General features: G+C 43.2%; 1 protein-coding gene across 4 annotated transcripts in view; it reads right to left on the bottom strand.

Moving 5' to 3' along the window:
• COBL (cordon-bleu WH2 repeat protein) overlaps positions 1-14,753 on the bottom strand; it is a 304,756-nt gene that overhangs the window by 164,018 nt on the left and 125,985 nt on the right. For all 4 annotated transcript variants that reach the window (XM_043872647.1, XM_043872649.1, XM_043872648.1 and 1 more), the window contains 2 exons: positions 11,823-11,920; positions 7,319-7,393 (listed from right to left, as the gene is read on the bottom strand). In XM_043872647.1, coding sequence (XP_043728582.1) covers positions 7,319-7,393; positions 11,823-11,920 — 173 coding nt within the window. The remainder of the gene's footprint in view (positions 1-7,318; positions 7,394-11,822; positions 11,921-14,753) is intronic.

Here is a 14,753-nt window from a genome sequence, read left to right as displayed (position 1 = left end):
AAGTAAATCATTACATACATTGCTAATGCATACATATCGTGCACTGTTTATGAACATATAATCATTGACTGTGTTTTATTAAAATATAAAAGCTTCAAAAGGACTGTTACCCTCTAGGGAGGAAGGGGGGTCTGTTCTAAAGGTAGTTTCATCTACAGCCAAAACAGTGAGGCCAGAAAGGAACCTGAAGTGGGGCCCCCGGGAGGAGTGAGGTGCTGGGGTTTGGCCGTACTCTGAAGGCAGCAGGTGGGGATCTGAGCTGGACTGCAGATGGAGCAAGGAGAACAGGGGAAGTAAAGGGCCCCCAAGCTTTGGGGTTCAGCCACCGTGATGACGCAGCTGCCTTTCCCAAGGCAGGGAAGGGCTTGGAGGGACTGGGGTCTGCTCCTCTCTGCTGTCTGGTCCCAGAAGCGACTCGAAGACCTCCCACTCAACCAACCCCTATGAAGACAACTGTGGTTCTCCAGTTTTGTGCTTGTCCACCCAGGAGCAGCAGAGGCTCACAAAAGAAATGCAGAAATTAGGGGAAGAAATAGGGACTCATATTTTAAGGGAAATAAGGAAAATCGGTATTTTGAAAGGAACTCTTTTTACTTCTCATTCCTACAAACATTAAATCCTCAGCCAAAAGGGTAAAAATCTGTTTCTTCTTCCCACTATGAGAACTAAGTATTGGCCTGAGGCCCCTCAATCAACCTTTCAGGCTCTAGTTAGAGTATATTTTTCCCATTTTAAGAATCTAGTACGTTGAAAAAAAATTCCTTGAGGCTTTAAAAACAAAACCTTCCTCTGACAGTTTCCAGATTTGCACTGGAGAGCGCAACACAAAAACTTTAAAAACTACTTTGAATGGGCAAATAGGTGTGCCAAGCAGCTTTGGGTCATTTTTCTAAATTACATTTTTGGGTCTATGTCCTTTCCACTGTCTGAGAGGAGCTTCCTACCCAAGACACCAGATTAGAAATGAAAACCTGGGCGGCTACAATAACTGATTTGTTGCTGACGGCACTACCCTTTGGAGAAACCACGCAGTAACTAACATATGTTGTCTTGAAAGCCATAAAACTGTCTCACTCTCTGATTCCCTAATACCTTCACAAGTCCCTTTTATAAGGAAAATCCCCCAAATGAAAAGGGGCTTTTGAGCTGAAGAGGACCCTCGCATTTCTTACAGTTGCTGAGGAAGAAAGGAACAAGGAAGGGAGCAGAGTCCAGCAGCCCAGCGAGCGTCAGCCACGGACGCCTCCCTGTGCCCGGGTGTGTCAGGCTCACTTAACCCTCTCGAGAGCCCTGGGGTCGAGGGCCACAAACCCACTGTGCACGCAAGGCAGGTGAGCCTAAAGGTCAGAGCTGTGTGTGCTAACGTCAGAATCCAGAAGCTAAAGCCGTGCTTTCCCCTCTTCCTGGATGATCACACCACCTTTAAAAAATTGAGACACCATTGTTGTACCAGAGCAAACTGTAAATGACATGATGCGCTGCAGGAAAAATGAAAAAAGCACATCTCTGTCTGTCAGAGCCGGCTGTAGGCACCAGGGGCTCAGGAGACAAAGCGACACGCAATTAGCTGGGCTGTCGGCCTTCCGCGTGACGTCCCCCTCCACTTTGAAAACTTTTCCACATGCTGCGTATTTTGTAATTCTGAACACAGAACACTTTCTAAACACGCTAGAGACTGTCAAATCTCTCTTCAAAATGAATTTACAACAAAAATTAGTTCTACATCCCAAAGGTGGCTTACCGCTCAGGATGTATCTTTCTCCTCTTGACTTGGTGAATGCTCAAGAAAACAGCAACTTTTAGCTGGGAGTTTAACAGGACTAATCTGTACAAATACTGCCCTCCTGTGGCAGATCTGATTCAACACACACTTGGGGGAGCCAGCTCTTAACACAACTTGGGATGGGATTTTTAACAGGCCTGGGCAAGCTGGGGAGGATATTGGAAAAGTATGGGACTCTGGCACCACATTACGGAATTTGCTTTACAGCTTAGTTTTTAATAAGTTTTTCTGAATGTTTCACATTACTGATGGGCACCTTCTCAACTTCGGGTTCCCAAGGGCAGGACTGTAACATGGCAGCTGCCTCCATTCAGGCCAACGGTGATATTTCAACCTGGACTTCGAGAGCTTATTCAGGCTTTGGATGGAGAATCACTTTGGAACACCATGAGGGCCTCCAAGGGACTCCAGGGATGATGGAGGATTTCTGTAACTGCCTGAACAGGGCAAATGGCCCCAGAGGAATTGTTTTTTTTTTTTTTTTCTTTAATTGAATCAATGCTTTTTAAAATCATTCCCCAAAGATTTTATAACTTAAGTGTATCTGGTATGGTTCAAGCTGATATATATATTTTTTCTTTTAAACTTTTTATTTTATATGGGGTATATCTGATTAACAATGTCATGATAGTTTCAGGTGAACACTAGAGGGACTCAGCCACACAGATATATGTGTCCACTCTCCCCCAAACGCCTCTCTCATCCAGGCTGCCACATAACGATGAGCAGAGTTTCTTGTTCTATACAGTAGGTCCTTGTTGGTCATCCATTTTAAATACAGCGATGTGTACCTGTCCTTCCCAAACTCTCTAACAATCCCTTCCCCCCAGCAACCATAAGTTCATTTTATAAGTCTGTGAGTCTCTTTCTGTTTTGTAAGTAAGTTCATTTGTTATCATTTTAGACTGGTCAAATTTACAGCATTTAAATGAAGGCCCATGGGGTTGCAAAGAGTCAGACGTGACTGAGCGACTGAACTGAACTGAGGGCCTGATAAATGGCCATCACTACAGTTCATTTTGCAATTTGCCCAAAGTCGCGGAGTTGATAACAAAACCAGGATAAGAACTCAGGTCCCTTTCCTCCTACACCAGAGCGTCATTTGCCACCGTATCAGACGCTGCAGTGTTTCTGCATGTGTGGCATTTCTGTGTGCTGAATTACAAATGAGATCAGGTGCCTTCTTCCATCACCATGCAGAGTTCAAACTGCTATTTATGTGTCTTAGGAAAAGGGCAGAGGATATAGACAGAGACCCCAGGGCCATTCCTACCTCACCACTAATCACGTGCAATGGACACTGGCCACATCCCCACCATGTGTCTTGGGGGCTAGGTCTGTGGGGTTCCACAGAGGCACAGAGAAGGGCCAGTTTCCCTGAAAATGTCAAATCCAGGAAAACTGCTTGAAATTATTTGTGAGGTGGTTATGTCCACTCAGATGCAAGGATCCTTGATTAAGAAAATGAAGATATATCTTGGAATATAGTAAATATTAGTTTACATGAAATTAATCTTTCCAGGAAAGACCTGATTACTTTGGCCATTCACATACATTAGGATAATTTTTAAAATGCAGACCTAATCTCTTCCAGCTCTTCAGGTTACAGATATAAGAAACCAGTTGCATTTTCTCAAGGAAAAATAAACAATAACATCTGGAAGTTTTCTAATAAAGCTCCCATCCAGTTTACCCACCATTTCAAAATGTTTTCTTAAAGGTGTTAGTTGAGCTCTATACTTGCTAACACTTACAAAGATGCTGCAGGCTGGATGGTGTTATGCCCATCACACAGATGAGTAAAGAGAGGCAGAGAGGCCCCTCTGCTGCCCAGGAATGAAAAGTCAGCTCCACACCCTGAGGGCAGATGTCTGTGCTCAGCTAGGAGTCAAGAGCTTGGGGGAGATTTATAAAAAGGGGAGCTGTGATCTTAAGAAATGTCACATTACCAACATGCTTGATCGAGGAGAATGTAGTCTCAAACATAGACAAGATATCACAGACATAAAAATACAAATATGAACATAAAACATATTGATAAACACAAACAGACATCAACAGATTTGATCAGCCACTAGGCTTCTGGAAGCTGGAAATTTTTGCCTCTGGATAAGGAAGGCTGCTCTTATTTATAGTGATGTGGGGAGAATGAAAGGAGATCGTGGAAGTAAGTGCAGGCCTGGCACACCAGGCAGGTGGCGGCAGCTGTGAGTATCGTCCTCTTTGACCTGCATCATTTTAGCAAGTGCTGTCTTGCCCTAGGGCTTCAAACCCAGTAAACTCTTATTTCCAGGCCAATAATTAATCTGCCACATTATAGAAACTCAGTTGTTGACTTTGATTTCTAGTAAAAAGTCACCTGTAATTTTATTTTTTTTCAACTGTAATTTTAAAAATGAAAAAAAAAATCCTAGAGACCATTCATATATGTATAAAACACTCTTCCCACTTCCCTTAAACCACTCTGTGCAATCACCTCACTTCGATCTGCAATAAAACCTGCAACACAATGATGTTGAGTCTTCATAGCTAAGAATGTGGCCCATCTTTCTTTTTTTTTTTGTGGCCCATCTTTCTATTTGCACAACTCCACTTTTGTGTGTGGGGGCTTCCTGGGTGGTGCTAGTGGTAAAGAACCTGCCTGTCAATGCAGGAGATGTGGGTTCGATCCTTGGGCTGATCCCCTGGAGGAGGGCATGGCAACTCACTCCAGTATTCTTGCCTGGAGAATGGACAGGAGGAAGCTGGTGTGCGACAGACTCTGGGGCTGCAAAAAGCTGGGCATGGCTTAGCGACTGGAGAGCAGCAGTGGATTGAAGTCTGCTTTACAGCGAAGCAGCAGGACTGGTGGTGTGGTTACGGCAGGGAAAGCCTTGCTTAAGAGCACACAGCTCTTCTTAAAGGTCATTACACAACTGCATTCAGGCTGATTTGGGGTCAGGTGAGAATAATGGTCACAGGCATTTTCATGAATGAGCGGTGGCCACTCTGGGTTTGAGCCCAGGCTGTGTTCCTCCCATGAGTCAAATCCTTCTTCTTGTTGGAAACCAGTAAGATTTGGTTGTCAGGAAGGTTGACAGCTGATTTTCACAGCCTTAAAATATATGGATTAAAAGGGGAAACAGCTTCAAGCCCTGGATATCAAACTTCTATGTTTTAAAGAGATGTGTGAGAAACTGAGAACATATAGCTACCTTTAGATAACTGTCATGAGGATTAACACATTTACTTAAATGAAAAATATTACTTTTTTTAATCCAAAGTAAATGTGACTTGGCTTTTCAGTTGGACAATAAGGGCCCATTTCACTAATTAGTTAATATGGCAGATGGTCTCAATAAATTAAATGGGCTAAATCTATATAGCTAAGATCCTAACAAAAATAGACAAAATTTGGGATGAGATTTTTTTAAAATGACTAAAAAATGCTGTTTTGGCAAAAGTGAGTAAAAACTGAGAAGGTCAATTTCCTCAAAACTTACTGATGATAGAGAGAAAGTGCTTGTGACATCTATGACCACAGTCACAATTCTTTTTTTTTTTTTTGGTAGATGAATAGTAACTAATCTTATGAAAAAGTCTGAATGAACTTTTTGGCCAACCCAATATATACATGTATCAAATCATGCTGTGCACCTAAAACTAATATAATGTTATAGGTCAATTATATCTCAATTTAAAAAAAGTCACCTTGGCTATTCCTTAGCCCTGATCAACACGTTAGTAAAATCAGCAGCTATGACACATGTAATTCTAACCTCCAGCTTCTGAAAAATATAACACGAATGAAAACAAGAGTATGATGTCAAATTGGTCATTTTGACTCACTTAAATTTTCTAAAAATAATTTATACAATTTCAGTAACCATATCATACTTAATTATAATACTCCTTTACATGTATATAATACTTTATAATTATAAATTTTCATATATGCTATTTAATTTCCACATATATGTTCCTTTAGGAGAGATACCTTCAAACATTATATTTTAAAAAAAGAAAGTGCCTCTGAGAAATGAGCGTAATTATTATTTGAGAAATCTTAATAAAGTATTTTTTTTTCTTATATCTCCCATGAGTCAATAACTCTAGTATTATTGGGTAACAAATCCCCTGACAGATCAAATGGCTTCTAAATTTTGGCTATCGACTAATTTAAAAGAGAACCTAGTCAGGCATAGACAAAAGATCAATCGAAATAATAGTTTATGATAGATCACTATGGGATTGGGCTTCCCAGGTGTCGCTAGTGGTAAAGAACCTGCCTGATAATGCAGGAGACACATGAGACACTAGTTAGATCACAGGATTGCAAAGAATCGGACACAACTGAAGTGACTCAGCACGCATGCATACACTATGGGATTAACCAGAAGGACTTCAAAGAACTGAAGGACACTGTTATTATAACAGTAAAGTTTTCCATTCTCTAATAATTATTTAGTATTTTTATCTATTATTATATTATTATTCATATAATAAAAATATTATATGAATAATATATTTTATATAGTATTATAAATAAAAAATACTAATATTTATTAGTATTATATTTAGTAAAATATTTCCTCAGGATTTGAATCAATAAAATTGGAAGGAGTCACAGGATTAATCTGAAGCTATTCTGGTTTTATCTATAAATTATGCTCATTAATGGATATAAGAAATAAACTTAAAAATTACCTTTCATCTTATTAAAAGATATCTTTTCAGGAAAGATATACTTTTCATGCTTAACAATTATATATCAGCAATTATATTTATATTGTTTTTATGTATTTGCAAATGTAATAAGAACTCAATATAGAATATTTTCCTACTCACAGTTTTATGGTCACATAAAATTTAAAAATCTAATTTAAATAAACATTTTATATCACATTTCACTTCAAGTCTTTAGAAAATACTTTAAAGAATAAAATATATATTGAATAGGATATAATTTTACATGGGGACTGGCATGGAAGTGTTAAATCAAGAAAAAGAATAATGCAAAATGTTTTCTTGTTATAGAAGAATTTGTCTACGTGATTGTATCAAACTTTATTAGACATATTTGAAACATCAATATTTATAGGATGCTATGAATTTTTTTCTTTTTCAAGCATTTAAAATTATGAAGAAGCTTTCTACATGCTAATTTTGAAATGTGAAGGCACCAATGGTTTTTTAAAAATTCCTTCAATGCATACTTGCAGAATTTAGGAAATAGGGCTCTGTGACCCCAAAACCATCAGCTGCTCCTAAGAATGAAAGGAAGTGGTCCCAGATGGTGTGGCTCAGTTGTTTTAACAGAGGATCCATCCCACCATGCTGCTTGGGGCGGGAGAAGTGGAAACTAACACATGTGGAGACTAACACATTCCTCATTTTCTGAAGGTACCAATGGGCAACTAAAAGCTACATGAAGATTCATGCATCTTTCTAGACTAAAAAAATCCAAGAAACAAAAAACGACTAGGCCAGTTCCCAATTTTTCTTCCCGGAAGGTAGCGCGAGGCTGCCAGAAGCTCCCCGGGTGTCAGTACTCACATTTGAACTCCTCCCCAGTGTGGACGTGGAGGCATCCTCACGGCTGTCCACCCCAGGCTGCCCGAACTGCTCGGCCTGGAACACAAGTAGGCCCCAAGTCATCTCCAGGTGAGAGCAGGATACACGCAACAGTCACTCTTAGCAATTATTAAAGCAAAACACGCTGGCCTGGCCATTCCACGAGGCAGCAACATCTGCATGAACAGCTCTAATCCAAGGCCATGACCCTCAGCTAAGAACCTGAAAGTTCTAAAATAACCCCTGATCAGTGCTCATGGATCTGAAAACAACAATTTTGAAATCCATGACTCGTGAGTATAGATTTTTTTGTCTTTTTCCCCAAAACAGCTCTTTTTCTTAGAAAGTTATGCAACATGAAAACAGCAATAGATGTGAGATGATGATGTTGTTCAGTTGCTAAGCTGTGTCCGACTCTTTGAGACCCCATGGACTGCAGCACGCCAGGCTTCCCTGTCCTTCACTATCTCTTGGAGTTTGCTCAAACTCATGTCCGTTGAGTCCGTGACGCCATCCAACCACCTTGTCCTCTGGCAACCCCCTCTTTTGCCTTTCATCTTTCCCAGTATCAGGGTCTTTTCCAGTGAGTCAGCTCTTTGCATCAGGTGGCCAAAGGATTGGAGCTTCAGCATCAGTCCTTTCAAAGAATATTCGAGGCAATTAAGTAGGGTTTTGAGAATGTCTATGTTTTAAATTCAGTTTACCATGGCATTGCTCATTGGGCATACATGGAAACTCACCAAATATCTCACTATATACCCGTAAAAGGTGAACAATAATTACATGTCACTTCATTGTGTAAAAGAAAGTTTCCCTTGATCTGGATGGTGTGGTGAGCTCCAGCCTGAGAATCACCGGGGAGCACTGGAAAATACAGCTTCCGGACCCCACCTACCCTTCCAAATGAGGATCTCTAGGGGCGTGACCCAAGAATCCAGCAGCTACACTAGATCTTAAGGTGATTCTAAGGTATCTTTCAGAACCACTGGGTTAGGAGAATAAACAATGCAAAAATAATACAGAAAATTATCACATCAAAAACATTAAAATATCAAAGTTTTAAAGCAAGGAAAGATATCTGCCCTCATTAAATTTAGCCAAAATGATATCCCTTTAAATACATTCTCTATAAGAGATTTTATACACACAGATGCATATTGCTTTCCTTTAAGCAGATAAGGGAAGACTCACTTTAGCTTTAAATGTCACCATTCTTACTATTCTCTTCTCAGACATTAGTAGACTATCTGGCATCACAGGATTTTAGAAACCATTTAAAAATGATTTACTCAAAATCCTCTTGTTCTTAATGTAGAAAAATTGAGCCTCAGGCTTGTCAGGCATGTGCAATGTGTGGGCGATGAGAGCTAGGCTCTGGAAAGATAGGTGAGTCTGAACTTGGGCAACTTTGAACACCAGGATTCACTGAAAGTGCGCAGCTCAGGTGCCTTTACCGGTAAAATGGGGTTGATCCTACCTCTCTCAACAGGTTTATAGCAGATTAAAGGAAGCTACTGTTAGCATAGCAGCTCAAACAATAAAAACAGAGGAAGCAAGGAAGGAAGAAGCGAATGCCCAAAACAACAAATAATCTAGTAAGGTTATGGTTGAATAAGAGAAGTTGAGCACAAAACAAAATAAATAAATAAGAAAGATGAAGTGCCTGAGAAAGGAAAAACAGTTCTAGTTAGCCCAAGACTGAAGAAATGTGGGATACGGCAGAGACAGAACCCCTGGGACCCACAGACCAGGCTTCCTTGTCATCTGGGACACTTTCACAGGTCTTTCAGCCTCTTATAGAGAATCCTGCCAGTCCATCAGGCCAAGACTGTCTGGATGTTTTAGGCTCTTATTCTGCTTAAAACAAAGGCATTTCTAGATTTTTTTTAATTGGTTTTGCTGGCAGTTTCATCTCTCAAAAGTAGCAAGACACAAGAAGAAGGACTCTTGAGAGTTCAGTGTGAGAACAGGGTAGATTTACTGTGGATTAGAATTGTGAGGACCAAGCAGGACAGCCCTGCCTGAAGTCCCAGCAAACTGACCTGAGTGTCAGGAGCCATATTGCTCAGCCATCAAAAAGAACAACATCTGCAGCAATATGGATGGACGCAGAGACTATCACACCAAGTGAAGTAAGCCGGGCAGAGAAAGACAAATACCATACGCTATGACTTTGTGGAATCTAAAATACGATGCAAATCAACATATCTCTGAAACAGAAACTGACTCACAGATACAGTACATTCAGTATCCTGTGATAAACCATGATGGAAAAGAATATGAAAAAATATGTACGTGTGTAACTGAATCACTTTATTGTGCAGCAGACATTAACACAACATTGTAAACCAACTATACTTAAAAAAAATTTTTTTAAAAGATGTCAGGTATCAGAAACCCAACATTTATACAGTGAAGGGGAATTCACATGGGAAACCCTGAATTTGTAATTTCAAGTAATTCTGGCAGACAAGGAAAGGATAAGGGAGGCAGGAAGAGCAGGCAGACAGGGATGGGGTCAGGAGGGCTCAAAGATCTTAAGCAGAGGCACATAGGAAGTAGAGATTTTCAAAGGACACATGGAAACGTGGGGTAAACACATATAGTCAGTAATGACAGAGAACCACAAAACCACAACCAAAGCATCAGAAGATCAAGAGCAATGAGCTAAGTAAAGAAAGTCAGAAAGAGAAATGTGCATTAACACATATATATGGAATCTAGAAAAAGGGTACCGACGAAGCTATTTGCTGGGCAGGAACAGAGACACAGACATAGGGAACGGATGTGTGGACAGCGTGGGAAGGAGGAGGTGGGACAGACAGAGTCGCACTGACATATGCACCCTACCAGGCTTCTCCGGTGGCTCAGGGGCCAAGACCCGCCACCAAGCAGGGGTGTGTGCGCTCACTCACTCAGTCGTGTCCGACTTTTTGCCAAGCAGGAGATGTGGCTTCAATCCCTGGGTAGGGAAGATCCCCTAGAGGAGGAAGTGGCACCCCACTCCAGTATTCTTGATGGGAAAATCACAAGGATAGAGAAGCCTGGTGGGCTACAGTCCAGGGGGCAGCAAGAGTCAGACATGGCTTAGCAACTAAACAAGGTGTAAGATAGCTGGCTGGCGGGAAGCTGCTATGCAGCACGGGGGCTCAGCTTGGTGCCCAGTGATGACCCACAGGGCTCAGCTAGGTCACCCACGCAGGAGGGCGTGGGAGGGAGGGGGTGTATGTGTAAACACAGCTGATTCACTTCTGTTGCACAGCACAAATTAACACGACGTTGTAAAATCCCAGCCTGCCAAGGCAGGAAACGTAAGAGACTTGGGTTCCATCCCTGGGTCCAGAAGATCCCCTGGAGAAGGGCATGGCAACTCATTCCAGTATTCTTGCCTGAGAATCCCATGGACAGGGGAGCCTGGTGGGCTGTGATCCACAGGGTTGCAAAGAGTCAGACACGACTGAAATGACCTAGCAGGCACGCACGCATGCCTGTGTTTTTTAAAAGCAATTAGCTGGGATTTGGGAGAAACTCCTGAGTTCTCTCTGGCCACAGGTTTCCACCCAATCTGCTCACTAAGCTCTCACCGGTGAACCAAAGCTGACCCAGGATCTAACTCCTGGACTCTGAGCAAGTTTCTTTATTTCTTTGTGCCCCAGCATCCTCACTGGGACCTGGGGTAATGGTTATATCAGCCCCATGGGCTCTGGAAGGTCAAGACCCATGCAGGCTGGTGCACAGACTCAGAGGTCCACATGATCAGAAGAGAAGGCTCTGGACCAACCTGTGTTCACCCTCCTCACACCTCCTCTAATGCTCTGTGGATGGTGGACGCTTCCAAACCCAGCTGGTGGGTTAAATGCTAATGTTCCACACAACAGTTCTTTTTCTCATGCCATCTACTATTGAGGAGAAAATACTTGACACAACAAAATAAACCTTTTAAACCTAACATAATAGCCTCACAAGCACTTCCTTTCTTTGTAGTTAGAAGGCATATATTACTTGAGAAATTCCAAGATGATTTTAAGTGTCTTCATTTTTTGTTCTCTGTATTATGACTTCCCTGATAGTTCAGATGGTAAAGAATTAGCCTGCAATGTGGGAGATCTAGGTTCATCCCATGGGGGTTATCCCCTGGAGAAGGGGATCTTTGTGTAAATGTAACCTATACCACACATTCACTCATCCATCCATCCAGAGGATGTTTACTTAGCTTCATCCTCCTATCAGGACTGTGTAGGTACCAACAGAGAAGGCTCATGGCTTCATGTTCTGTCAGTAAATAGAACACCATCACCCAAGATCACTTAGGAGTCAAGTGTAGGGTATGGGCAGGCATTTCAGTGCATACTGACATATGCTCCCTTTTCCCTGAAGGGATTAATATGCTTACATATATTAAGAAAAATTCCAAGATAGGCAAAGGACAAACATCTCAAAAAACTCTGTACAGAACATAGAATCATATGTGTATGTAAACAATTACCTTACTATTGCTTCTTTTATTAACTTTGAAAAATCCCAGAAATTTTTTCTTCTCTTTGTCTGTCTCATCGTTGCTCAGTGAAGATTTTCTAAAGGTTTCTGAAAAAAATAGAAGTACTAAGTTATTTTCAGCATATGAAACAAGAGATTAAACACTTAAAAAATCTCTACAAATGCTTCTTTGTTTTACTCTACTCTTAGACTTTTATTTCATTCTTCAGTTCAGTTCAGTTCAGTCACTCAGTCGTGTCCGACTCTTTGCGATCCCATGAACTGCAGCCCGCCAGGCCTCCCTGTCCATCACCAACTCCTGGAGTCCACCCAAACTCATGTCCATCGAGTCAGTGATGCCATCCAACCATCTCATCCTCTGTCGTCCCCTTCTCCTGCCCCCAATCCCTCCCAGCATCAGGGTCTTTTCCAATGAGTCAACTCTTCGCCTGAGGTGGCCAAAGTACTGGAGTTTCAGCTTCAGCATCAGTCCTTCCAATGAACACCCAGGACTGATCTCCTTCAGGATGGACTGGTTGGATCTCCTTGCAGTCCAAGGGACTCTCAAGAGTCTTCTCCAACACCACAATTCAAAAGCATTAATTCTTCCGTGCTCAGCTTTCTTTATAGTCCAACTCTCACATCCATACATGACCACTGGAAAAACCATAGCCTTGACTAGACAGACCTTTGTTGGCAATGTAATGTCTCTGCTTTTTAATATGCTGTCTAGGTTGTTCATAACTTTCCTTCCAAGGAGTAAGCATCTTTTAATTTCATGGCTGCAATCAACATAAAACCTTCAACTACTTCTTTCAAAGCATTTTGAGCCACCTCAAAACCTCCAGTTGGGTTTATGAAATTACTAAATTTTTGACAATCTTTGGTATTTAAAAAAAAAAACAAACCAAGAAATCCAAAAGTTCTAGGGCAATACTGTGTACAGAAAAACAAAGGGATGATATAGGTAATTTTAGATTCTCTAGTAGATGCATCACAAAGAACCAGATGAAATTAATTTTTACATGTTTTAGTTAACCCAATAGATCTAAAATATTATCATTCCATCACATAACCAATGTATAATTATTAATGCACTGTCATATTCATTTTGGTACTAAGCCTTCAGAATGCAGTGTGCATGGCACAGTGCTCCCAGCTTAGACTGGCCACAAGTCACGTGCCTGCTGACCACACTGGCCGTGACCATCAGACTGGACAGCAGAGCTCTCGTGACTGAGACATCTGTGCAGAACACCTGCTTTAGGAATTATGAGGGTGGTGGTCAAAGATGCAAGCTAAATAAACTACATCAACAGCTCCCCTGCTCGGAGGACCCACTGGTTTCCAGAACTTGGAAGGACAGCACTGGTTTACCCGGGGATGTCTGAGACAGCCACATTAGGCCCCCATATGACCCACGGCCCCGGGTTTTCCTTCCTCTTCATCAACCAGGATGTTTTCCATTTTCACTTCATTCTCTAGGGGCCCATTTTTCCTCTATTATGCTTTTATATTCTTGACTTCTAAACACTCCATCTTCTTTTCCTGGAGTTTTCTTCGTTGGGGTTTATCAAGCGAGAATGGGCACGCTCAGGTTCCAGGTGAGGACACTGGAGCCCAGGAGGGAGCTGAGGACAGAGTCACGAGCTGTGGTCTCCAGGGTGAGGCGGCACCACCTGCAGCAGCGTCCCTGGGGCCTGGGGCCAAGGAGGCCAGCACATGGGGGAATCTGGGGTGGGGCCCAGCGCCCTGCACTCCAAAAGCACCCTCACCTGGGGTGCCTAAGCTGTGGAGACTGCACTTGAGAGCTAGGGGAGTTAAGAGTGCTGTGGTGTGGGCCTGCTCTGGGCCCAGTATACTCATCTGCAGTGAAGGGTGCTGTGGTGTGGGCCTGCTCTGGGCCCAGTATACTCATCTGCAGTGAAGGGCGCTGCAGTGCGGGCCTGCTCTGGGCCCAGTTTACTCATCTGCAGTTGAGGGCCCTGTGGTGCGGGCGTGCTCTGGGCCCAGTATACTCATCTGCAGTTAAGGGCCCTGTGGTGTGGGCCTGCTCTGGGCCCAGTATAGTCATCTGCAGGTAAGGGCGCTGTGGTGTGGGCCTGCTCTGGGCCCAGTATCCTCATCTGCAGTGAAGGGCGCTGTGGTGTGGGCCTGCTCTGGGCCCAGTATACTCATCTGCAGTTAAGGGCCCTGTGGTGCGGGCGTGCTCTGGGCCCAGTATACTCATCTGCAGTTAAGGGCGTTGTTTGTAGGCCTGCTCTGGGCCCAGTATACTCATCTGCAGTTAAGGGCGCTGTTTGCGGCCTGCTCTGGGCCCAGTATACTCACCTGCTGTTACGGGCGCTGCGGTGCGGGCCTGCTCTGGGCCCAGTATACTCATCTGCAGTGAAGGGCGCTGTTTGCGGGCCTGCTCTCGGCCCAGTATACTCATCTGCAGTTAAGGGCGCTGTTTGCAGGCATACTCTGGCCCCAGTATACTCATCTGCAGTTAAGGGTGCTGTTTGTGGGCCTGCTCTGGGCCCAGTATACTCATCTGCAGTTAAGGGCCCTGTGGTGTGGGCCTGCTCTGGGCCCAGTATACTCATCTGCAGTTAAGGGCGCTGTGGTGTGGGCCTGCTCTGGGCCCAGTATACTCATCTGCAGTTAACGGTGCTGTTTGCCGGCCTGCTCTCGGCCCAGTATACTCATCTGCAGTTAAGGGCACTGTGGTGCGGGCCTGCTCTGGGCCCAGTATACTCATCTGCAGTTAAGGGCGCTGTGGTGTGGGCCTGCTCTGGGCCCAGTATACTCATCTGCAGTTAACGGCGCTGTGGTGTGGGCCTGCTCTGGGCCCAGTATACTCATCTGCAGTGAAGGGTGCTGTGGTGTGGGCCTGCTCTGGGCCCAGTATACTCATCTGCAGTTAAGGGCGCTGTGGTCAGGCCTGCTCTGGGCCCAG

The sequence above is a fragment of the Cervus elaphus genome, chromosome 18 (assembly GCF_910594005.1).
Source record: "Cervus elaphus chromosome 18, mCerEla1.1, whole genome shotgun sequence".
In the NCBI taxonomy this organism is placed as follows: Eukaryota; Metazoa; Chordata; class Mammalia; order Artiodactyla; family Cervidae; genus Cervus; species Cervus elaphus.
The sequence above is the reverse complement of the archived record's forward strand: the minus strand, read 5'-3'. Positions and strand labels throughout refer to the sequence as shown.